The 24,693-nt window shown below is 48.1% G+C and overlaps 2 protein-coding genes across 3 annotated transcripts; one reads left to right on the forward strand and one right to left on the reverse strand.

Moving 5' to 3' along the window:
- The first annotated feature begins 1,626 nt into the window (after positions 1-1,626).
- Positions 1,627-12,794, forward strand: LOC310901216 (glycerophosphodiester phosphodiesterase domain-containing protein 4-like). 2 transcript variants are annotated; one of them, XM_083840485.1, is made up of 9 exons: positions 1,627-2,345; positions 2,688-2,770; positions 3,625-3,775; positions 4,303-4,527; positions 5,324-5,481; positions 7,212-7,359; positions 8,474-8,556; positions 9,650-9,732; positions 10,187-12,794. In XM_083840485.1, the coding sequence occupies exons 1-9, from the start codon at positions 2,268-2,270 to the stop codon at positions 10,216-10,218; spliced, it is 1,041 nt and encodes a 346-aa protein (XP_083696611.1). In that variant the 5' UTR covers positions 1,627-2,267; the 3' UTR covers positions 10,219-12,794. The 2 variants fall into 2 exon arrangements, with proteins under 2 accessions (XP_083696611.1, XP_083696610.1); XM_083840484.1 differs by having other exon boundaries at positions 1,628-2,345; positions 9,650-12,794.
- On the reverse strand, positions 11,739-21,541 carry LOC310892321 (unconventional myosin-VIIa-like; the record flags this gene model as incomplete). Its single annotated transcript, XM_083819910.1, has 11 exons — positions 11,739-13,825; positions 14,826-14,945; positions 15,218-15,301; positions 16,011-16,127; positions 17,078-17,263; positions 18,185-18,291; positions 18,478-18,565; positions 19,363-19,476; positions 20,763-20,868; positions 21,075-21,306; positions 21,478-21,541. The coding sequence occupies 11 exons, from the start codon at positions 21,539-21,541 to the stop codon at positions 13,736-13,738; spliced, it is 1,308 nt and encodes a 435-aa protein (XP_083676036.1). The 3' UTR covers positions 11,739-13,735.
- Positions 21,542-24,693: the final 3,152 nt, after the last annotated feature.

Here is a 24,693-nt window from a genome sequence, read left to right on the forward strand (position 1 = left end):
GACATCTCAGGTGGCACCTTTGTTTATGCAACTGCATCCTGCTTCTGGTCAAAAGAAGTTGGGATCAGGTATCCAGGGCAGACGTTCTCACACACAATGACATCTCTCAATGACTTCTGCTTTTCTTCAACCCTTACATTTTAGAGAGTTGGCCAAGCGGTAGGAAAGGCTGAGGAAATTCCGGTTTGTTGACATTAGATTGATGATTTAGTTGCAGTGGAGATGACTGTTACATGGATAAGATTGGACTGGATTAGATTGGATTAAAACTGGTGCTCTCTGGAAGATGTTCACAGGTTATGACGTAGTAGTAAAGGTGATTGTTTGCCAAACCATCCTGGACAAGGACAGACTTGTCCCTTTTGGCTGGTTGAGAGGAAAGGAGAGCTTTATACTGAAGTGAGGAGCACTCCTCAGTGCGGGGAACCAGCCAGGCACATCTCTCTGCCCTGACTCAGGAGGTGTTTTGTGGATCCAACCTGGGTGTGGGAGAGAAGATAAACTGCTGATGTCCACAGCAGGAGCCCATCTATGTGGGAGGCTGCAGCTGTGTTGGGGCTTGTTTCTGTCTGTATCCACACTTCATCCTTTGAATAAAATCCTTTTTTCTCCTTTCCAGATCACAGCTCCCTATCTCCACATAGGGGCAATAACTATCATGGTCCTCCTCTCCTGGCCCATGGCTCTGTATGCCATCAGAGCAGATAAGAAAGGTACAGTAGCTCTGCTTCCTGCTCCCTGTATGACAAAAGACACATATCAGTGTGGAAAATCAAGCGTGCAGGAGCCGTTTCCTCCCACATCCACATTCCAGCTAGAGTTGAATTTTAGTTTTTGAGTATTCCAGAGAAATTAGCAGGGCTGGGGCTTAGCCTATGCACTGTCTCGGGCCTGTCCATACTTGTTAGTGATTTGCATGCTACCTTGCAAAGTTTTGGTGTATACCAAGGTAGTGACAAGCCCTAAAGATAAGGAGATTAGCAAAAGTCCCCAAGTTCTAGATCATGCGTGAAAATTTGGTCAGAATTTTGCAGGAGAGAGCAACCAGTGTCCGAAATTGCTATGCTCAGTTTCACTGTCTCAGAAAGTCAGTCCATACTAGAGGATCTTAGGAGAAGCCAGATAGGATGGGGAAAAGAGCTTTCAGATTGGTTGTTAAGGAATTTTGCTTTCCTTTCCTGGTGTTATCCCTTTGAGAGCTCCAGGAAGTGTAAGGGCAAGGAGTCAAGAACAACTGCAGAAGAGCCTGGCTCTGGCTCTTTTTCTCTGACCCAGTTTCTCCATATATCCAGTGTTGTCTACATGACACCCATCTGCAGATGTTGAGTTGTAACAGAAACCATTGACTTCAGACAGAATGTGCTGGTGGGAGCATTTTGTTTCCTACCTAGGAATTTCTCTACATTTAACTGCAGCTGGGGGTAGGGAGGAACATGTTGGGACCCAAGACTTTACAACCCACTGTGCCTAATGGTCACTCAACTCCATACATTGACTTGGTGTAACCCCAAGTTCTTTCAGAGCCACTAATACAGTGTGCAGAGGGGTGGTGGTAGCCACCTAAATAAGGAATTTTGGTGCACAGGTGCTTCTCAGAGGAACTGTTTCATTCTCTGAGGTGAAGGTTGCCCACTGGGACTCTTGAGTAATATGTCAACAGACTCCAGAGACCATAGGTAATGACTTGGCAGGTTTCTGAGATGCAGTACCCATGCAGTCAGTGTCAGTAGGAGACTGCATGTCACATACAGAAAGCCACTGACAGCAGTCTGAAGGAACCAGGGAAGCATTCACCTGGAGGGGAATGAAACTTTAAAATGTTGCCTGCTCTTATTTGAGTAAGAAAAAAAAAAAAAAAGCATCCTTCTGTTGAGGATCATTCCTCTACAGGTGGGGGAAATTGCATTGCATCATCTCCAATGAAAAAGAAATGAAGGCTGTGTCTTGCTGGAAGGCATAGTGAGATGCAATTGCAGCACAAAACTTGCAATCCTAGCCTAAACAGCCCAAATCCTTCTTTGTCCTGGACTGTATTGTTTGGACAGACGGTGAAAATTAGGGGAAGAAGGGATGGAAAATGGGATGGGACAAAGCCCAACAGTTACTTAGCTGGAGGGCTGTATTAAAAGTCAAGCTGCAAGGCAAACGCTGTGCTACCAAATGGATTAACTCTAGCATTCCTCCTTCAAATTTTTGCAGTTGTTCAGGTGGTAATTGTTGGTCCATACCTGGCTATCCTTCTCTTTCTTTTCTTGATACCTCTGGGGATGTACTCTCCTTGCATCAGAGAGGAGGGGACACTTGGACCAAAGCCAGCCCTCATTGGACACCGCGGAGCACCGATGGTAGGTTTGGAGAAGCTATTTTACATCATTTCCTCATCCTGTGTGCTGTTGCCTTCATCATCATCATTTTTTCCCCCCAAGAAATCAATGGAGGGTGGAAAGGGAGACATTTCCGTTTGGAACTGTGTGCCAAATGATCGCTCTGTGGGTTTGCTAACAGGGAACCCTGAGAGACATGGTGGGTTTGGTGGCTAAGGTGGAAGAAAGCAAACGGGAGACTTTAACAAGATAATGGTGGTCCTTTAATACAAAACAGGCGTTACAAGGAGACAGAAAGTATTTACAGAGTCCTCCAGAGTGTGTCTAAAGCCAGTCTGCTCATGGCCCATTTTTTTTCCCCAGCTGGCACCAGAAAACACTGAGATGTCATTTCAGAAGACAATTGAACATGGTGGGGATGGTCTTGAAACAGATGTCACCATTAGGTAAGGGAAAAACATCACACTTCCCAAAGCAGATACTTCTTCTAAGAGTTGCCTTTGGAGCCATGTAATTTTGGGCAATTTGGTTCTGCCAACGGCTGGGACAGGGTCCCTCAGCTGCTGCATGATGCTAAGGGCTGTGGGACATGGCTCTTCTCAATAAGCTCTTATCTAACAGTCATTATTTCTACAGTATATTTTAAATACTTTTGCAACATACAGAGACAAGTTCCTACTGTAGTCTGACTTCCAGGCCTCACTGAAGGTCTTATCAGGCCTAGAAACCACCAGAAAATTGTATTTAGACCTGTGCCATCATTGATATAATTACTAGACCTTTAATTACCTTTGTGTATGGGACTCCTTGCCATGACCTTCTAACCTACTGGGCAGGATGAGCAGTTTCCAGGCACTAAGTAACTAAAATACTAATACTTAGGTGTTCTATTAATAAAGACCTTTCTATAAAAGAGAATTTTGCCTTTCTATCCATTTAAACTTCAGTCCTCTGAAACCTGTAGAAGCACTTTGGTGTCAGCAGAAAGAGCCTTTGGCCACAAGTTACTACCCATTTTCTTTTAGGGGCTGGCAGGCATAAATGCCACCATCTCCACTTTGCCCCTGAGAAAAATGAGTCACAGTGAGGTACAGCTTCACCAAGGTCACCCAGAAATATTTAAGCTTGAAACAGTTTGGTATCTTGAGTGTCAGCCTTCTTTCCTACCCTACCCTCTGCTCTAAGGGAGGCTGTACTGCTGCATTCATGGTGGCCCACACGTTGTTCTCACCTGGTTTGACTCTGCTTGTGCCATGAATGATCTCCACTCCAGGTGACCTGAATTCTTGCTCTCCAAGAGCTACGACGGAGTTCCTTTCCTCATGCATGACAGCAGCCTGAGGAGGACAACCAACATCAGGGAGGTCTATCCCAACGACACTGCTCAAAATGCAGCCTTGTTCTCCTGGGATACCCTGAAGGAGTTGAATGCTGGAGCATGGTTCCTTAAGGCAAGCACCATAAATGACTGTGATGTTGTAGAAGAGACACTGGCTGGCTACAGCTTATTAGTATGAAAGTTAGGAGAGAAACTTTTGGTTGAGCCCACACTTAGTTGGTAGAAGTCATTCAGTTGGGGGTCTCCTTGCTTTGTCCTTTTGGCCTTTAGGCCTAGGAGACCTATTTTGTTTGGCTGGTGGGTGTTCTTGTAGCTCCTTATCATGGCAGCAGCAGAACAGATGGTCTGGAGAAAGAAGAAAACAGGTACTTGTGCAAGGTGCTGTGTGTAATACGGTTTACGTGATGGGACAGAGAAGAACAGCAGAGCTAGCTACACAATTTATGTCCCAGAAGCAGTGTCATCTGGGTTAATTATCCATGTTTCTCAGGTAGAAGAGCTAAGCAGAATAGAATATCCTCACCTACTGAGGGTTGATGCCAAACTTTTTCGCTTACAGAGGTATGAAATGTTTGCATGCAGCTTGCTCCTAGATATGACTGGCTGACTGATTTCCTTTTTACATCTGTTTGTTTCTAGGACAAACCCTTTTCATGCATGGGCTCACTGTCAAGGGCAGATCAAAACCAGGCAATGAATCAGTCAATTTACAAGCTAAGTAATTTCTTGCGCCTCGCAGACAGTCAGAATAAACTTGTTATATTTGATCTCTACCGCCCTCCAGAGAAACATCCTTACAGGTACTCGTGGATCAACAGAACCCTGGAAGTCATCCTCAATGAGTCCGGGATTAGACCCCATCTGGTAGGCTGGCCGCTCTTCTTTGTATCCCTTTTTCTTGTTCTCTGAATTGGGGTCATACTTGGCGTGACTTCACGAGCATGCAGTCTTTCCCCTTGCGTCCCAATTGTTTTCAGAGGCATCATTTGGAATATACTTCTACTATCAGTTCCTCAGCAGGTACAAAGTGGCATAATGCTACAGCAACACAGGAAATCAGAAAGTGTAGATATACCCGGTGATGCCTTAGGCCCCTAACTGTGTCCTTTCATCATTGTGATAATTGTCAGCGTACACCCTAATAAGCCACCTATACTTATTTTATATATTGCATAGAAACTCCTGGTTTAAATTAAAGTAGCTGGGAGCTTTATTGCCTTCCTCCCTCACTGTTAACTCCTTGCTTAGGATGGATGCTAAATCCATGTGGAGCAGGTTATATCCATTGATGTCCAGAGTTAGGCTGATCCATATCTGCTCCCATGCTAGGATAATGGGAGAAGAGGGTATTTTCTGTTGCCTTTCCCATTCACCAAAGCTGCCTTTTCATTCATTTCAAACACCGCGTCTTTTGTTGGGCTGTGTGAAATGTTCTCACTGATTTCAAGTCGATAAGAAGGAACAGTGAATACTGATTTCTTGATGAAAGTGACTTGCAAATTTAAACCCTGAATCTAAATGTGCTTTGATCATTTCAAGAAATATATCATTTGACAGGCTGGGTTAAGCCCCTCAAGATCGTATCTTTACTGGATTTGTGTGAAGGGCATGGCATATTAGTGAGCTCACTGAATTCACCAAGTCCTCTTGTTGCCTGCAGGTCTTATGGTTGGAGAATGATATGAGGTCCTTTGTTCACTCTGTTGCTCCCGGGTTTCAGCAGACAATGGGCACTAAAGCCCCAGTTGAAGACCTATTGATGGACAATATTGTCAAACTCAATCTGGCCTACACTGAAATGTCCAGTGAAGATATCCGGTAGGTTGCAGTTTCAGCCCGAAGTGCTGTTGTCTAGAGGATGTTTGCTTCATGTGTGTGGCAATGCCTCCCTCCAGTGACCAGCTCTAGGATCTACAGCATTTTTGGCAAGAGCTCTTTTAGGTTAAGTGGCCAACCCTGTTACATTTTGGAGTTGAAGGACTTTATTTCATTCCTACTGTATACCCCGTGTAGGGCCAAGAGGTAGCATACGTAGCAAGGAGGGTAGCACCCCTCCTTGTCCAAGTCCATATCTACTTCACTGGGATCTGAGGATTTGCTGACTAGAAGGATGCAGGTGTCTCCAGGTTTCTACATATGCCATCCTCAGTATTGCTAATAATGAACCATGGAGAATGAACAAACAACTATTTAACCTCCTATGGCCTCCACAAACATCGGTGTGAGTGCATAATGCTGTGGTGAGAGAACACAACACTCTTGTAGATGGTATTTTGGAGACTTCATTATTGTCTCTGTTGCTACCAGTACTCTGTTGCTTGGGACACACTAACAGTGTAATCTCTCCAATGGAAAGCTCCACATTTATTGAAGGATTCTCCAAAATGGTTGTCTTACATAAACAGATATTTTTAAAAACACACATGAAATGTCTTACCTATCCAGCTCTCCTTTTGTAAACAGGATTTTTTGTTCTTTCCCATGCTCAAAAGCATTGAAAAATAATTAAAAACAAGTATAAGAAAACGTTTAGCCCTTTGGATAATAATAATGTTCATGTTTTCTTAATGATAATTTTCCCAACATTTAAAATGCTAGCTAGATCCATCTGGGTAAATCTGGGTAAATCCTGGGCAGACTGTAGATAAATTTACAAATGCTCATACTGATGATACATTCCCTTAGTGTTATACAGAGAAATGGTATCGCTTCATATTAAATTTCAGTAACTTATAAGGACATCACAAATGGCCAGCTGTTGCTGCAAGCATAAGAAATGTGAATAATGACCTTGAAGATTATTTTAAACACACTATTGGGAGATGACAAATGCATTTTTAGGTGGAATACTGAATATGAGCTGGCAGCCCCCAGCTGGATTGTCCCCCTGGGCCCCGCTCTCGGGAGGCCCCCCCTGCAGCGCTGCGTTCAGCTCTGGGCCCAGCACAAGGACACGGAGCTGCTGGAGCGGGCCCGGAGGAGGCCGCGAGGATGCTCAGGGGCTGGAGCAGCTCTGCTCTGGGGCCAGGCTGAGAGAGCTGGGGGTGCTGGGCCTGGGGAAGAGAAGGCCCCGGGGAGAGCTGCCAGCGGCCTGCCAGGGCCTGCAGGGGGGGCAGGGAAGCTGGGGAGGGACTCTTTGTCAGGGCTGGGGGGACAGGACGAGGGGCACCGGCTGGAGCCTGGCAGGGGGGAGGCTTCGGGGAGGCGTTGGGAAGAAATTCTTCCCTCTGAGGGCGCTGAGGCCCTGGCCCAGGCTGCCCAGAGGAGCTGGGGGTGCCCCAGCCCTGGCGGTGCCCAAGGCCGGTTGGAAGGGGCTCTGGACAACCTGACCTAGCAGGAGGTGTCCCTGCCCATGTAGGGGTTGGAATTAGATATTATCAACCGATTATTGGCTGGTTGGGCTTCCTTTCTGTTCCTGACCTACGTCCTATAACAAGTTAGGACAGAATTGCCATACAGAATTGCCAGCTCTCCTTGATTCAGCCCAAAGGAAGTACTAACCTCCTTGCTTTCCTTAACGAAGGCAATTGCCTCTTGGTCTTTTAAAGGAAATACGCTGAGGCAAACATCACCACCAACCTCTATGTGATCAACGAGCCGTGGCTCTTCTCCCTGGCGTGGTGCTCGGGGGCACACTCTGTGACCACTAATGCTGTCCACACGCTGAAGAATCTCAGCCAGCCCCTCTTCCTCATGGTAAGCAGTGATCCTCCCTTGTTCCCGGGGTACAAAATGGGGGGCAGATATTCATGGCTACCTTTAGAGACCATGGGCTGATTTGTGCATGAATAAAGTCCCTCTGCATGCAGACGGACTTAACATGAACCTGGTTTACCTCATTCCTCTGAGCCATACCAGGTATCATCACCCTCATTTCCTGGTTCTTTTTGGTCCATGGAGAAGAACCCTGGTTGGCTGGACTTGGAGACTCAGGCCTGACATGAGGGAAAATAAGTCATACTGAAACTTGTCTAGGGTTAAAGGAAGGGGCCTTTGAGGGTACATGTGGATATCGCATGAGGATTTCAATCTCTAAGCTTCTAAAGAACCTTATTGCTGTCAAAAGTTCCTAAATCCCAGGAACGCCTACATTCCTTCTCAACTTGGTCTGTTGTCACAAGCCCAAAGGGAAAAAAAAAAAAAAAAACCTGCTGTGAGGAACTTTTCACATTGCTTGTCTGCCCTCTACTGTGCCTTTGACAACCTATAGGGCTACGGAGCACCTGGGTCACTGGTCTCACCAGAGTCCCTGCATTCAGGTTACCACTCTGAATGACTGGTTTCACACTCTTGAAGTAGATTTTACAGTGCTTCCATCTCCCACCCAGAAAACCGCATCATTTCAGTCCATTCTGAGGGCGGGAGTGGTCTGATGTGAGGACAAATCTTCAGATGCTCTTGGACTTGAAGCAGGAGCCAACCCAGCCCCTCTCTGGTTTTCACTTAAGTACAGTTTTTCCAGGGGCAGCCAAATGCCATCTGTTGATATTAATGTCATAGGGAAGCAAAGGAAACTACAGGGCCTGCCTGTCCAAACAAGTCCCTGTTGTATTTACTGTGATGTGGTCCAGTCTCCTTGGCCACCCAGCGGACTTGTCCTTATTGAGACTGATGATTTTGCACCAACACCCACTGGCAGGTGACCTCTTTAAAATGCCACCAAATACCTTAAACACCGTAAGGATATTACTTCACATGCACACCAGGGAGCTGAATTGCTAGGATCAAGAAGCAAGGAGGAGCTAGAGCAGCTTTCTTGCGTATTTCGGGGTCCTTGGTGTTGGACACGTCCTCTGTTGTTCCCTTCCAGACGCCGCAGCAGTACAACATCATGTGGATCCTGACGGACCTGGCCTCTGTGCTCCTCATCTCACTCATCTTCGCTCTGCACTGGTAACTACTGAGCTGCTAGTGGCCGTGCTAGCCTCATCTGTTGTCCCCCTTGGAGGAATGAAGGGATGCTTTCAGTGACCTGAAGGGTTAAAACTGCTCTAGAGGACATCTTCCTCTTCAAGAATTAGAAAAAAAAAAAAAAAAAGGCCTTAAAGTCTCCAAAAACCTCTGCACTGCTCCTGCTTGCTATATATTTCCCTTTCCTTTTGGTAACTCAGACATCACCTACCCAAAGGATTCAGTGCAGACTTGGTGTGTTTAGAGTAGCAGCAGAATCCAGTTATCAAAGCTGGAAAACGAACTGATTTTTCTATTTTTTACTATTTAGATTATTTGGACATTGGATGTAACTTAGGAGGAGAGCTCTCATTGTTAATATTTGTGCACCTCATGTCTCTGTCTGCATATATCAGAGTCACTGAGGAATCCATCCTCCCAGACGAACTATCTGAAATATGAAATATACCCAGAAATACCTGAGTGTCACAGACACTATTTTCTTTCTTTCTGTGCTGTCCAAGACATTATCTATGTTTAATAACGGAGAAACTGGGGTCAGGCTGCTGGATGCTCAGCTCTGCCGTGGTTGGATCAGAAGCCAGGCTGTGCTCCTACAGCAGGAGGTGCTGGGCTCAGCTCTTCACCTGCCTGTGGGTGGGTGGAGGGACCAGACCAGCCAGCTCGGGGCTGTTTTCTGCAGGGGTGCTGGGAGCACAGCTCTGCTGCGGGTCACAGCAGGGGGAAAGATCAGGAAGATCCTGGGTGAGCAGCCTGGCTTGCTTATAAGCATGGCGTGGTTATGTGGAGTGCTTTGGTGTGGAAAAGGAGAGACAGCTATACTTTTGCTTTGGAAGGCTGGAGAGGGATTAGTCAAAAAGGCGCCTTCAAAATGCTGTTTTACACGTGAAACGTGGACACTTAGACATCACAGCTGTGCATCAGGATCCCTTCTCACTAAAAACTTGAGCAAACCCTCAGGTACCAGGCCAGGTCCTGCCCTGACAAAGTAGAAAAAGGGTGATCGGGGCTCCAGGGAGCTGCGGGGGGAACCACAGCAAGCAGTGGCCTGATCCAAGCACTTTGCCCCTGGCAGGTGGCGAGAGCGGAGTTTCTCCTGCTGTGCCCACGATGGTGGCTCGATGCTGGAGAGCGGCACCTACAACAAGTTCAGGACAGGTGAGCGGGGTGAGGGGGGGCAGGAGATGGATCCTGCTCGGGGTCACCTCTGTCACGCCCATGTCGTGGTGAAGGATGGATGGGTTATCTCAGCATGGGTGCAGTGCTGTGGTTCCTCCCCAGTGATGAACATCACTTTTCATCAAAGCCATGAGCAACCTTGAGCTCTGCTTCAAGCAGAGGTTGGACCAGAGAGCTCCAGAGGTCCCCTCTGACCTGCTTTACTCTGGGATGCTGTGAAAAAAGAACAGAAGGGCACTGAGCACTCTCAGATCTCCACGGCAAGGTGGGGTCTGTTGGGGATACCCCCATGCGCCAGATTTCTGGACTAAAGGAGCAGACAAAATGACCCAACCTGGGCTGCAGGATTTTTTTTGGCCAAGCTGTTTGCTTGTGACTGCTGGCAAAATAGCTGGAGGTGTGTCAATAGCTCACTGCTTGTCTTCTGTTGCAGAGCTCAGCAACATGCCTGCTGTCGTGGCCTGACGCGGGCAAGGAGGAGGTGCAGACCTGCCATCTCGCGGAGGATCGGAGAGCAAAGCCTGCCCTGCTGCCCCTTGCTGAGGTGCAAACAGCAGCCTGCCTGGCGAGGGGCAGCCATTTGCCACCACGACCCCGATGGAGATGAGCACTGACCTTGTTCTCCTGTTGCTTTCCTCTCAGTCCCATGCCTGGCAGGGATCCCTGGGGTGTAAAGGAGCACAGATGGGGCTGCGTCCATGACGAAGCTGTGCACCACGGTGAAAGGATTAAACCTCCCTGGCAGGATTCGTGTAGGAACCACCATTTCCCTCTGAGACCACTGTACCTCATCCTGTAAGCCCTCCTGCAGTGTGTAAGCCCTCTGTTTGTGCAGCTTTGTTTTTATCTTCGCTGCAAACACCCGAGCACCCTCTGGTCCTCCTTGCCCTTGGTTGTCCACATCTCTCCAGTCTCCTGTCCACACACTCCCTTCCTCCTCTCAGGTCTGCTCCAGCCCCAGGAGCTCCCCAGCCCCACCACGACGGTCAAGTGCTGCTGGATGGTTCACCAGGGTCTGTGCCTCTCCATAACACAGGCAGGGACAGCTTAGGTTTTCCTTTCCCCTCCTCTAGTCCTGCCGTAAACCCCAATGGGACAGACTTCACCCTGGCTGTGGGTGAGGGAGTATTTTCCACAGATGCTAAAGGATTTCTTGGTGCCTTGGCCATGTGACTACCGGGACAGTAACCAGGAGCACAACACTTCTTCATCGAGCTGGGTGTGAACTGGTTCCACGAGGTGTCCTGTTTGCTTTTCCCTTGGGAAGGTCTTTGTTACCTGCTCTGCATCCTGGGATTTATTCCGATTTTCATTTCTCCCGGTGGCTGCTGGCACATACAGGGAAGGAATTCCATGCCTTGTTCTGCAAGGGAGATGTGAACATCTCCAGGTTTAAGCCATACATTTCTACTTGAACAGATAATAAAAACTTTTTTTTTTTTTCTTTTGTAAATTTTAGGTGATGTTTTAAATACAGTTTGGCTCTCCAATCCTGTTTTGTTCTTATTCTAGGGGATTGGGAAAGGGGAAGAACGTGGCATTCAGATCATCATCATTCAGAGGTGTGTTTTTGCTGATTAAACATATCATCACAAATAAAAGGTGAAAGGGAAGTACAGGGTTTCAAAGTTAACTGTGCTGAAAAGCACTCAAATTTTCTAAGCTTGCAATTTTGAGGTATTTTGGAGGCTAGATGTGCGAAAAAGCAGTAGCTTCCCTTGGAAAAGGGCAAAAGGATTGGTGTAGAGCAGCTCCAGATCTATGAAGCGTGCAGAAAGGATCCTAATGATGGTGTTAGCTCCCTACCCCCCTTCTTAATTTTCTTAATTTTTGTGTCCACTGACGGTTCGCTCCCCCTTGCCGGATATTCTCACCAGGAGCCCCGTTCCACCAGAAGTCCTCTCCCTGCTGAGGACCTGGGGGCCCTGATCCCACCCGTGGAGCCACCACCACGACCGCACAGTGCAGGACAGCCTCCCGCAAGCCACTTTATGCCTTTTAATGAGAATATTTCACTTGGACATACGTTTTTTTTCGTGTTACATTGCTCGGTGTGAATACAAAGAGGCCAGCAGATGCTAATACATATGACACACAGGCACACGCACACAAGAGTCCCAGCACCCCCTAAATGGTGGGGTGCACGGGAGGCCAACAGAGCTGTGAACGAAGGGACGAGGGTGGCGGTGGGGGAAAGCTGGCCCAGACCAGCACTGGAGAACATTGCTAGGCTGCATCGTCTACTGAGCGTGTTGTGGGCGGCAGGGGTGGCTGGAGGCTCGTCGTGGTGGTAAGGGGGATCTCCTAGCAGCCCTGGCTGGCTGGTGGACGTCTCCAAGCAGCATTTTGTTTGCTTTGGTGGAGAGACCGAGGTCCAAAGCCACTGCTGTATCCCCGTCAGATGCCGTGCTCCTGGTGGCCTGGCAGGTAGTGCTCCTGGTGCCACAGCGCTGGGAGACTGAGCCCAGTAAGCCCAGCAAGGGTTACTTGAGCTTAACTGGTTAGTGACACCAACATCAGCTCTCAGCAGACACTTCTCACCCCTCCTGATGCCACCTGCCCAGGAACGTGCTCCTCTGAAGCCTGGATTTTGGAAAGGCACCCCATGCTCCTTCCCCTACCTCCCCCCAGACGCGACATGCCTTTAGCCTCCTCTCTGCCGGCAGGTCCCAGCTCTGGTCCAAAGGAGCTGCTCCACACTGCGTGGTGCTGGGTGGACAATGGGACAACCAGCCAGCAGATCGGCAGGGCCAACCAAAGATGGAGAAAAACCCTCTGAAATCATGGGCCTGTGCTCTCTGAGAGTGCTTCAGGCTCCAACCGGGACTGGCAGAGAGCCCTTTTATACAGCAACACACACAAAAGCACAACAAAATCATTAAGTTTTTTCCAGCTGTGATGGCCAAGTCCGTGTTTAGATCAGAGCCCTTTCTGCACATGGGCTTGGCCACAATCTTCCAAGAGCAGGAACTTCGAAATCCCTACGTCCACGTTGAAGCTTGCAGTAAAGATCCTCCCAGGGTTAATTTGTCTGGACACAAGGGGGGCAAAAGGAGATGACATCTTCTGAGCTTCACTTCCAGCTGAGCCCTTAGGTTGGGGAAGATGTGCCCCAGTCACTGGCTGTCACGGTGCCAGGGGGATCCTAGGGCGAGGAATTGTCCTGCAGGTCGCCCTCAGCCCTGAGTCATCGTCCAGATACCAGCGCAAATTGCGGGATATTTTTTTTTCTTTTTAATATTTTAAAAAATAAATAGAAGAAGAAACAGAACTTTAAAATTTGTTCTTTAAATATTTCCAGCATTGCACGGACAGCACTTCAGTACTCTAGCCTGTTCGATCAGTGGTTTGTTTGTTCTGATTCCTGGTTAAAATGTGCTCCTCCCAGCCTGCTTTTTCTTCCTGTCCTTAAGAACACGGTGTATTCTTCTGTGATGTCAAAAAACAAGCCCCGCAGTGTTCATCAGACACCTTTCCAGCATGGACTGGGGCTCTGCTACTCCTCTTCAAACCTGAAATGCCCATAAGCTCACCAAAAGCCGTTAGCATCTCAATAGCTCTCTCTTTACTTAAAATAAAAACACAAACCAAACCAAGCCACACGCACACGCACACACACACAAATCCTCTTCCCAGAGCCTTTTTGATGGCAGCTGTTGGGTTCAGGCAAACGTCCTGCCGGAGTTTCTTTGCTCAGTCACTGCCTGAGAGCAGTGGTGTCCCCTGGAAATCTTTGAGGTTTAAGGTGGAGTCGGGTTGCAGGGTGGGGAAGGAGGACGGGGGGGGGTCAGAGATAGTCATCCTCGCTCGAAGGGGAGGTGGGATTGGAGCCTTCGAGGTCAGAGTCCAGCGAACTCCCTGACGGCGTTCGGCTCATCTTCCACATCTGGGAGGCAAAGGTTCTCCCCCAGCTGCATGGGTACCCCACAGCCCTCAGCTGGCGAATTAGCCCCATGGCCACCTGCCAGTGGCTTCTTGCAGTTCACTTGCTACCCTTTGCACTCCTCTGTTTGCTCATGGCTGTTAGCATCTGGCTGATGTACGAGGTCAAAAGATCATCCATCTTGTAGCCCTGGTGAGGAGAGAGAAGATGTTACCTGCCTTTATAGCACAGCTTGGTCTCTGGCTCATGCCTCTTGAACACACTTGCTACAAGTCGTTAACTTATATATATGTTTCCAGGTATATTTTTCCCTTCTTTTTTTTTTTTCTTTTTCCTTCTTCCTTTTTCCACAGTTCTCCTTGAGTGATATGGCCCTGACACAAGGATCAAACACAATTTACAGCGCAAGTCTCTCCCAGGAGGCTGCTGAGGCTAAGGATGTGTGGAGCTTTGGAAGGGGAGTGGATTTTTCAAATGGCCAAAAATAATGTGAACGCCCCAAATTAATAACAGGACAGGACTTTTTATCCTACATGCTTTGAGTTTAAGATAGACTAAGCAGAAGTGTTTTGTTTTCTTTTTTTTTTTCCTTGTGGCTGTTAGTAGGTACAAGCTGGGCAAAGGATCTTGGTAAAAGGACACCCCCTGAGCCCACATCTGCTTTGATACGTTTTTCACTCCAGTGACATGGAGCAGTGTCCCATGTTCCTGGGTCGGCAATGCCCCAAGAACCTCAGGCTTGCCTGTAACTTGGAAGATGGACCTAATGAGAGCCCCAGTTGCTTGGGCAGAGCCATGGTGTGAGTGCTGCTTGTTTGCTTACTACAGGCTTGTCCAGTGCTACTGCCCTGGGGGCAGTGGCAGGGAAGTCTTGGATGAACTCTGTGCTGCCATAAAGCTCTCCATGGATGCATAGGAGGTGAGGCCTTACACACTTAACATATCCCCATACTTAATATCTAAATCATCCCTAGGAAAAGCTGTTCTGGAGATAGCAACCAGACAGTGCTGAAATCAAGGGGAAAAAATATAAAAATAAAAAAAGAAAAACACACATTGTTGGGTCTTCTATGAGACCACTTTCAGTCCAGAGAATCCCTGAGACATGGCTTATGGGAAGCAGTTTATTTTAGCCTGCCAAAGTCAGGATTTTTTCTAACTGTGCCCATCAATCTTTAACACTCCTTACCAGGGATGTCTCGCAGAGCAGCTTGCTTCCCCTCACCAGGTTGCCGATAGTTATATGGAAGTAGGTGTTGCCACTGCTCCAGTTGGAGATCTTGGTGAAGGGGTGAGTGATGAGAATATCCTGGTGGGAACACAAGACTCACACTCAACACGAGAGCCTCAACCTTTAACTTTCCTTCAAGCAGACCAAGGATGTCTGCTGAAATGAGAATATACCATGGCCTCACAGGAACAACAGTGAAGTGCAAGACTGCGGATCCTCCATTCTCGTGGAGGACTGCTCTACTGGAAGGTCCATGTGGCTGGTGGAATAGCACAGCCTTTGGGATTAACCCTGTAAGGGGTTGGGGAGTTGGCTCAGGAGCACCTGGTGAAGACCTCAGTCTTGCTTACCTTGGTTTTGGGATCAATGAGGCTCACTCCATGCTTATTGATGGCAATTAGAAGGATTTCTGGATAATTTGGCTCTGTAGTTTGCTGTTGGAAATGAGATGAACTGGTTAGGGGAAGCGTCGTGCTAAATCAGGTGCTTTCCTATTTCCTCACCCAGTATCTTCTGCCAGCATTTGCATTTACATTTGGCAGCTAAATCACTCTGGGTGGAAAAATCACAGGATATTATTCAGATCCACTATGCCATCTAATGAACATGACAGAAATTAAGGTGCCTAAGTTCAAAGATATCATGAACGGTTTCAGCGTCATGTTTCCACACCATGCTTAATGTATGGTCCCTGAGTATGGGGGGTTGCAATAAGGTGCCCAGAGTTCTTGGACTTCATCACTACTGGCCTCCCCTGCCTGTGATGGGAACCTGGTGCCATGATGGGTGATCTGGATTGGGTTCACAGTGTGTGCAGGTGTGTGAAAATTACACGTTCCCCTTTCCCTTCACAAAACAGAGAATGGCTCTTGCCTCCTCAGCAGTACAGCTGCGAGGATAGACCTGAAGAGGACTGAGATACGTTGATGCTCTACAATGCCCCAGTATTGTAAAGAGACAGGGCAGCCATAAATGAGTATCTCAGCCCTTTACTGATGGAGAGACTTACATCCTTTCCCTGTCTTATCAGGGTTGTTCCACTCCAGGCACTGGGACAACCCTGCATACCTGGAACCCCTCCATGATACGGGACTTCTGATACTGTCTCAAAGCTGCCAGGGAACCCCCAGGCAGAGCAGGTACCTTCACTTCAAAGAATGCTGATCCAAATGTAGGCCACTTGAAGATAATCTTTAGGAAGGCAAGCTTGGCTTCTTCTCTCGTTTTGCCTGCGTGCTTATTGTAGTATGCCACGATGGACTGCAACAGAGAGGACAGCAGAGCTGGAGGGTTTGCATTACCTTGGACCAAAGATTTTTGCAGGTAAAGAAGCATCATGCTACAAAGACGGACTATCCTACCAGAAACCATAATTGCTTCACGGTAACTGGGCTTTCGCTGAGATTCATTAACAAACCACAGCATATGGTGAACCTGTGATCAGTTCTTCCTGCCTATTAGCTGTTCTCAGATGGCAAGTTTCTTGGGATGAGTAAATATTAATTGGGCCAAGAAAGTAGCTGGAGAAGTTTTCCAGGTGGAGACATCTATTCTAGTCTCTGCTCCAATGAACACTTCACAGAAGTGTTGGTGGGTCACTGGAGCAGAGCCTGGAACTAAAGTAGGTCCTTTCTTAGAAGCTGTACTGATGACTCCATTATAGGGATTATAAATTTTGATCTTTCAATTTTGGGAGCAGAAGGGACTGAGGGGACTTCGACACAGAGAAGCCAATAATTTGCTTGTTAGACACATGGCCAAGTTCAAGTCCCAGCAAACAGAAAGGACTTACAAGATTGTTTCTTGGCAGTGAGACATCTACATTACTTTATGGCCTAGACTTGTCCGTACCTGTGCCACAGCTCTCCTTGTGTAAAGCGGGGAGAATTGCCTTTCTGCTCAGCAGTCTGCCTTCAACAACAAAGCTTTACATGAGACCATCCCCTAGATGTGTCCATACAGCACTGCATCCACCACTACAGTCACAGCAACGTGCAGCACAAAGCCCACAACGTGTGTGTGTGTCTGAACACATGTACAATTCCTTCTCTTGGTGCTGTTGGAGAGATTGTGGCCCTTTTAAGGCTCAAGAGGGACCATGGGTCACTCCTTCTGGCAACCTGACTTCAGTGTTGAACATCAGACAAGTCACACGAGATGCTGGGTTTCCCCCCACCAAGCCTGACCTATGACTAAAGCTGCTGTTTTACCCGCTTCCAGTCATCTGGAGAGAGCTGCCGGACGAGGTCCTGAGGCACCAGCTCCTTCAGAAGCTTGGGGATGCTGGGGAAATAGGATTTGTCATCCTCAAACTTCACCCGGTAGATGAGAGCTGCCAACTGCAGGACCTCTTCCCGTGTACACTTGTGGTAGCCGCGCAGGTACTTTGGTAACTCCTGTATGTGGAAGAAAGCCATTCAGAAATAGAGGGGGTGACCTCAGACCTTCACCCTCTGGTGCTAAATCACATTTTTGGAGGTCTCCAGCTCCTGGATATGAGGCTCTGCCTTAGGAACACTCATAGTTGTTGTACCAAGTGTGGTGGACAGGCAGCTGCTCAGCTGAGACCACACTTGATGTCTAAAGATCCTCTCTGGCCTGAAACGTTCTCGTGTTACAGGGTGGTCCCTGTGGTAGGTATCAGATGTGTGAACCTACAGTCTTGTTCTCCCTCCCTCATTGCTGAAAATCCAACCCTTGTAATGGACAATTGGAATTGAATGGGTTTTTTTTCCTCCCTTTATTTTTCCTTTTCATTTTTTTTTCAATCTATTCCCCCATTACGAAAAGATGCTTGAAAATGTGTCAGGTAACTATCAAAGCATCAGAGGCTATGATAATATTAGGATAATTGCTTTATCCAGGCAAGAACACAGGGAACATCTGTGTATTTGCATAAGTGTATGAGAAAGCTTTGGGACATGCACGTGTCTCTTTCTTCCCAGATGAAACAAGTGCAGAAGAGCTGCAGCTTCTTGACTGGCTGCTGGGACCATCACAGCTCACGCCCAAGAATGAAGGAGCTGAAAACCTTCAGAATGCTTGTGAATTTGTACTCCCTGCTAAGGCTGAGTGCTACTGTGTCCCACTTCTTGCTACTTTCCCAAGAACATCTGGCCCAAATCTCAGCTGAGTTGGTTGCCTTACAGTGCATGAAGCCTGGTCCTTGCCATACAACCCAACTGTTCTTCATAGCTCTCTGTTGAAGGCAGGACTTTGTTCTGTTAAAAGTAAAACTTCAGGCATCTGCACATACACAGTCTTTCCACCCTAATTCCTCCCAAAGTCTCTGCTGCTATCTCAGGTTCCCAGAGCACCTGGTAATAGTGGAAGATCGAATCTGCCATCGAATCCTTTCCAGGCGTTGTGTTGGTCCAGAGCTTTTTCATGAAGAACACTTGGTAGGTGAGGGAAGGCACTATACCTGTGCGAAGGAAGCAGGGAGCAGATCTGAGAGCAATGCTGAGAGCACCAGCCAGGTCATCTGTCAGGTTTTGCCCCCAGGGCTGGCACGGGCAGCACAACCACAGCAGCGTGGCCCATCTTTAAAAGGGCTGGAGGGCTCAAGGAGGGCTGTGCGTGACCCCAAAGGGAGAAAAGTCACTGTTACCATCTTTCGCTGGTCTTGCTTTCTTTATCCAGTCCGTCAGGTGTCTCACAAAGTCAAAGAAGAAATCGCCCTCGGGCACACTGATGACCTGGGGGCACAGCACATGGTTACAAAGGCTGAGGAAGCAGCGAGAGGCCACAGGCAGGGCTGGCTGTTGCCCCATCTCCTGCAGTTTTTGCTCACTGCTTTGTCTCAATTAGACTTCTCTGCTACAAACTGCTGATGCCAGAAAGCCATTGCCAACAACTCGCTCTAATTCCACCCATTAATTCTTATTGCACCTTCCTGTTTCCCTGGAGCAATTAATTTCCCTTCCTGATGACTATCTCTGTAGATTTCTTCCAGTTGCCCAAGGCAGCTCTAAGCTTGCACATTTTTCTTAATCCTTATAAACCAGCCAAAACCAGGACACCGTCTCAGCAACATGGGTCTTCTACCTCTTTCTCCTGATGGACCCTATCTCCTTTGCCCCAGATCAATGCAGCACCACAGGAACAGCTACCCAGAGGGGACCAGGCTGGCTCCATCTGGCAGTCCCCATGTGCTCTTTAACATTCAATTAATTCGCAATGCAGTGACCTCTTTGGGCAAAAAATGACAAAAATGACAACAAAGGCAAAAAAAGAGTGACTCTTGCCTCACTCTGGATCACACAGGGATTCGGTGGGCCACAATTAGTGTGAGATCCTGCACATAGGGTGGCACTGGCTGCATCACTCAGTCAGCAGGACACAGCAGGCTGCCACAGTGCTATCATCGGGCGTTAAAGCCACCTGCTCTCAACACAGGAGACCTTTGCCTGTTTGTGTTTTAAGCCCTTTGGGATGATTGCTGTGAAGCACCGAGTGTTTTGGCATTACCCCAGCCTCTGTGTGGGTCACTCACCTTGTCAGAGATTTTGACGAAGAGGCTGAAGCCTTCAGAAGATTTTAGGAGCAGCCTGTTGGAGATGTTCTGGCAGAAATCCTTGGCTTTTGTGCTGGACTCCACCTCAAATGCCTACAAAGAAAGGAAGATCATCAACACTGCTACCTCAAGATTAATTTCTGCTTCATGCTCTCTTCGAGGAGCTCTAGGCTCAGATATGTGAAAAGATGTAAGTGCCCACCACCAACGAAAGAAGTGATTTTATGGATTGTGGCTCTGGACATGTGAAAAGGAAATTTGCAGAAGTTCAGCCATGAACTTCTTATTGGGAACTTATTGGGAACTTAAACTTCTGCCAGTCCCATGCATGGCCACGTTTGCCTGAACCACCAGAACCCATGTTCCACATACCATGAGAGAATGGCCTGGAGCTCAGTGCCACTGCCCCTCAGTGCAAATGCGTGTTGTACCACAGGGACACTACTTGGCCAGCCCACCTGGGTGACTGCCATGGTCAAAGGGACCACAGACACGTGCCGAAGTCCCCTCTGCCTCCTTCTACTGGCTCTCACACAGATGCGTGTGTATAAAGCAGCTTATTACTAGTCACATAGAAAAAATACTCAGAGTGATAAGAAGTCCCAGGAGATCTGTAAAACCCCGTTACAGAAAAACATGGGCACACACACAGCTACTGGAGAAGAATACCCTTTTCCCTTCATGGGTGTGCACTGCTTTTCACATAAACTCCCTTGGAAATACAAGAATTTAGTTGTGCCCAAGGGCATGATGAAAGAGAGGAGCAGGCAAACCTCACTGGGAGACTAATCAGTAGCATGAGAGAGCAGTACCTGCAAGGACATGCCTATCTGCTCCAGCCTCAATTTATCTACATGCCTTATTAATGTCTAAGATGATTAATGAAAGGTTCCTGAGTGCAGATGTTATGATTTCTGCATCATCTCAGGTCAGAATGGGGAATAATTTTAGTTTCCTTCTTGCCAGCTCCCAGCCCAGTCCCTGGGACTGGTACCCAGCTGGGTATGGTTTGGTGGACTGAATCTGTCAGTTGAGGCTGCAAATAACTGATGGCCAAGGCCTGTGAACCACTGAGGGCGTGGATGGAGATGAACACATCCTGTTTCTCTCTTCCTGGAGTCAAAATTTGCAGTGAAGACTGACTCAGCACCCATGTCTGGAGAAGGTGAATTGCAGGAAATCAGACCCCTGAGCTCCAGTCTTCTATCCTGCCTCACCAAGGTAGATAAGGATGGATCTTTCTGATGCTGCTGTTTCAGACTCTTCTGGGAAGGCTGAATTTTTTCTGAATCAGAAACAACAGTAGCCTTTTCTGGGATTTTAATAAGAAAATTGACATCCATCCTGACAAAAATGAAGTTTCCTTCTATCCCATTTACCTCATCGGTGTCATCAGGAAAGTAAACCTTGTGGAAAATCTGGGTGGTTTTGTGTTGAATGGCTTCCACTTCTACGAGATGGGGAGGGTACTTTCTGGATCCATTCCTGCAAAACAGGGAGAGGCAAGTGCCATAGCATCAGCAACATCCTCCACCCAAAGTCCTTTTAGTTCAGTTTGGCTGAATGCAGAGAAAGGCTGTGAGCTTCCAGTGTCCCTCCAACTACTACCAAAACATCTCCTACTTGTAATTTCTAATGCATATTTGGATGCTGTGACATGGTCAGGACCTGGAGGTCTTTTGGTGCTGTACCTTAGGGCTTTCTGGAGTCTTTGGATGCAGTCTGCTGCCAACGGGTGATGTTTTCGGGACTGCAGAAACCTCTGGACATGGGGCAGGAGGATGTTACTTGGAGGGAAAAGGCCTGTACACAACCACAGCAGCTCCCAGCCTTTCTCTTCACTGTACCTAAATGAGGAAAGATCCAGGAGGAAAAAAGTTATGGCGTGGACACTGCTCTGTGCTTTGGCATGGGTGGGTGGTTCTCAGCTAGAGGGGAGGAGACGTGCTTAGGCTCCAGATCTCCTTTGCCCAACAGAGGCTAGTGTCTTTGGGCCAAGCAAAACCAACGACTCTTACTTGATGTGGTTGTCCATAAGCTGCTTCAGGGTCTGGCAGTAGATTTCATCCTTCAGAGGCTCAGCTTTCAAGGCACCTTCAAATATTTGGTCTGTCAGCTCATTGACTGAGCGGGTCCTTTTGGATGGGTAGTCACCCATGTACTTCAGCACTGGTGGGAGGCAGGAGTCAAGGATCAGCTAAGCGGGAGGTCTGGAGAAGCCCTTCTGTTGATGATGTGATAAAAGACATCCCACATTTGACTACAGAAGTGGCTGCAATTTGGTGGAGGGGGCACAGTGGTAAGGCTTTAAATTTCTTTAGGAGATGTCCAGCGAGCTCTCTCTCTTTTTCATGCATCATCTCAGGTCAGAAAGAACCACTTTGTGGTTGGGATGTAGGCCTAGGGAAGTTCTGTGACTACTGTGTTACCTGATCACACATAGTGATACCACTATAAAAGACCAGATTTTCAGCTGGTGTCATGAGGCAGAGCTCTGCAGACAGCACTGGAGCTGTGGTAACATAAACCAAATGATGACCTTCACCACTTCACCATATTGTACCTATTCTGCATGACAACAGGTCACAGTATTCTGAATAAATGTGTTTAACATGGAAAGGAGAATGATAAAATTGCAGATGTTCTCAATTTTTACCAGTCCTTTTAGTTCCTACTACTGCTGTTATTTGCTGCTAGGAGGAAAACTGTAGCAGCAGTAACTGTGCTGTAGCATCAGTACCGGGTTTATACCAACAGAACTGTTCGAACTAAAGTCTGTATCCTAGAGCAAAACCCTACCAAAACACAAAGGCGACTTCCACAGGTTAGATTTATATTTGTACTCAGCTTCTTTCTCCCATGCTGTCTTTATTCTGCCAGGAAAGTGATACTCAGGCATCAAGCCCTGTCCCTGAGGCCATGAGGACTAGTTTGTATCCATAATGATTAGGTCTACTCCCTTCTACAGCAGATGCATCCTGGAGAGTTGAAGCAAGCCAAAACAGAACTGTTGAGTTAACCGCTAAGCGATGTGTACCTGCAAGACTCAGTAACTTACTCCCTGGACCTTGCTTATGGAGAAGACACCCATCAGCTCTCAAGGATGCTCAAATACAGATTTCGGGATCAGATCCATCTCCAAGTCCATGACATGGTCCCAAAGCCCTTAAGAGGGACCAGAAACCTTTCTATGGGCTTTAGTTGGGTCTCTGAAGAAGCTGCTCAGCCCTTTGCCTGTCAGCCCTGTTGCCCAAGGGGTGCCCCAGGAAGTGGAAGGATATCAATGAAGGCCATGCAGGCTTCTTGGGACAGCTCCTCGCTCCCCAGGATCTTCTTCAGCAACGGCTGTTTGATGGGCTCACGGGTGTAACACCACAACTTGTCCTTCCCACGGCTCTTGGTGATCATGACCCTGCTCAGGGTGTGCTTGGGTGGTGGCCTGGTGGCAAAGGAAAAGCAAAAGGAAAGGTGGAGAGGTTACAGGGATAAAATGGACTGTGTGTAACCAGTGCTTCACCTGGAAGGCTGTTCACAACACCAGAATAAAGAACTCTTACACCAAGTGGCTATTCACAGTTTTACAGAGTATCTGTCTCCCGCTGTGTCCAAAGGTAGTCATTTTTCCTTTCCTAGGGCTCAGAAAAGTCCCTTTTGGACCCTACCCAAGCACCTTTTCTACTGAAATAAAAAAAAAAAAAAAAAAAAAAAAGCTTCTAACCACAAGAGAAGGGGTGATGGCAATGGGTGGTGAGGGAGATGGGCAGCAACAATGAAAGAATATTGCCCAGTAGAACAAACCCACCAGGGTGAAGACATCTCACAGGACTTGGTCTGTCTCCATGGGCTGCCAACCCCTCTAAACAGGAGCGGGAGTTTTTTGATCAGTCTGGTAAGCTACATTCAGCAGTGGTGCATGCTTTGGAGCTGAGATGAAAATGTCCCCACGTAATTCACCTGCTGCCTACGTGGTCTCAGGCTGTGTAAGGGATCACTGGGAAGGAATACTAGACCACTAAGCACAGCCTCCCACAGATTCACAGATTCACAGATTTCTCTAGGTTGGAAGAGACCTCAAGATCATCGAGTCCAACCTCCGACCTAACACTAAGTACTCCACTAAACCATATCCCTAAGTTCTACATCTAAACGTCTTTTAAAGACCTCCAGGGATGGTGACTCCACCACCTCCCTGGGCAGCCCGTTCCAATGCTTAATAACCCTTTCGGTAAAGAAGTACTTCCTAACATCCAACCTAAAACTCCCCTGTCGCAACTTTAGCCCATTCCCCCTCGTCCTGTCACTAGGCACGTGGGAGAATAGACCAACCCCCACCTCTCTACAGCCTCCTTTCAGGTAACTGTAGAGAGCGATGAGGTCGCCCCTGAGCCTCCTCTTCTCCAGGCTGAACAAGCCCAGCTCCCTCAGCCGCTCCTCGTAAGACTTGTTCTCCAGACCCCTCACAAGCTTGGTCGCCCTTCTCTGGACTCGCTCGAGCACGTCCATGTCCTTCCTGTAGCGAGGGGCCCAAAACTGAACACAGTACTCGAGGTGCGGCCTCACCAGAGCCGAGTACATGGGGACAATCACTTCCCTAGACCTGCTGGCCACACTGCTTCTTATACAAGCCAGGATGCTGTTGGCCTTCTTGGCCACCTGAGCACACTGCTGGCTCATATTCAGCCGACTATCCACCAATACTCCCAGGTCCTTCTCGGCCAGGCAGCTTTCCAGCCACTCATCTCCCAGCCTGTAGCGCTGCTTGGGGTTGTTGCGCCCCAGGTGCAGGACCCGGCACTTGGCCTTGTTGAACTTCATGCAGTTGACCTCACCCATCGCTCCAGCCTATCCAGATCCTCCTGCAGAGCCTTCCTGCCCTCGAGCAGATCGACACACGCACTTAGCTTGGTGTCATCTGCAAACTTACTGAGGGTGCACTGGACGCCCTCATCCAGATCATCAATAAAGATATTAAAGAGGACCGGCCCCAGTACCGAGCCCTGGGGGACTCCACTAGTGACCGGCCTCCAACCAGATTTGACTCCATTCACCACAACTCTCTGGGCCCGGCCATCCAGCCAGTTTCTAACCCAGCGAAGCGTACGCCAGTCCAAGCCCCGAGCAGCCAGTTTCTTGAGGAGAATGTTGTGGGGAACGGTGTCAAAAGCCTTACTGAGGTCAAGGTAAACCACATCCACAGCCTTTCCCTCATCCACCAAGCGCGTCACTTGGTCATAGAAGGAGATCAAAGATCTCCTGAAGATGGGTACTTCAGCTGTGACCGCTTTAGCCTTTTGAATGGGTCTGGTTTGG

Source organism: Anser anser, assembly GCF_964211835.1.
Source record: "Anser anser genome assembly, chromosome: 1".
NCBI lineage: Eukaryota > Metazoa > Chordata > Aves > Anseriformes > Anatidae > Anser > Anser anser.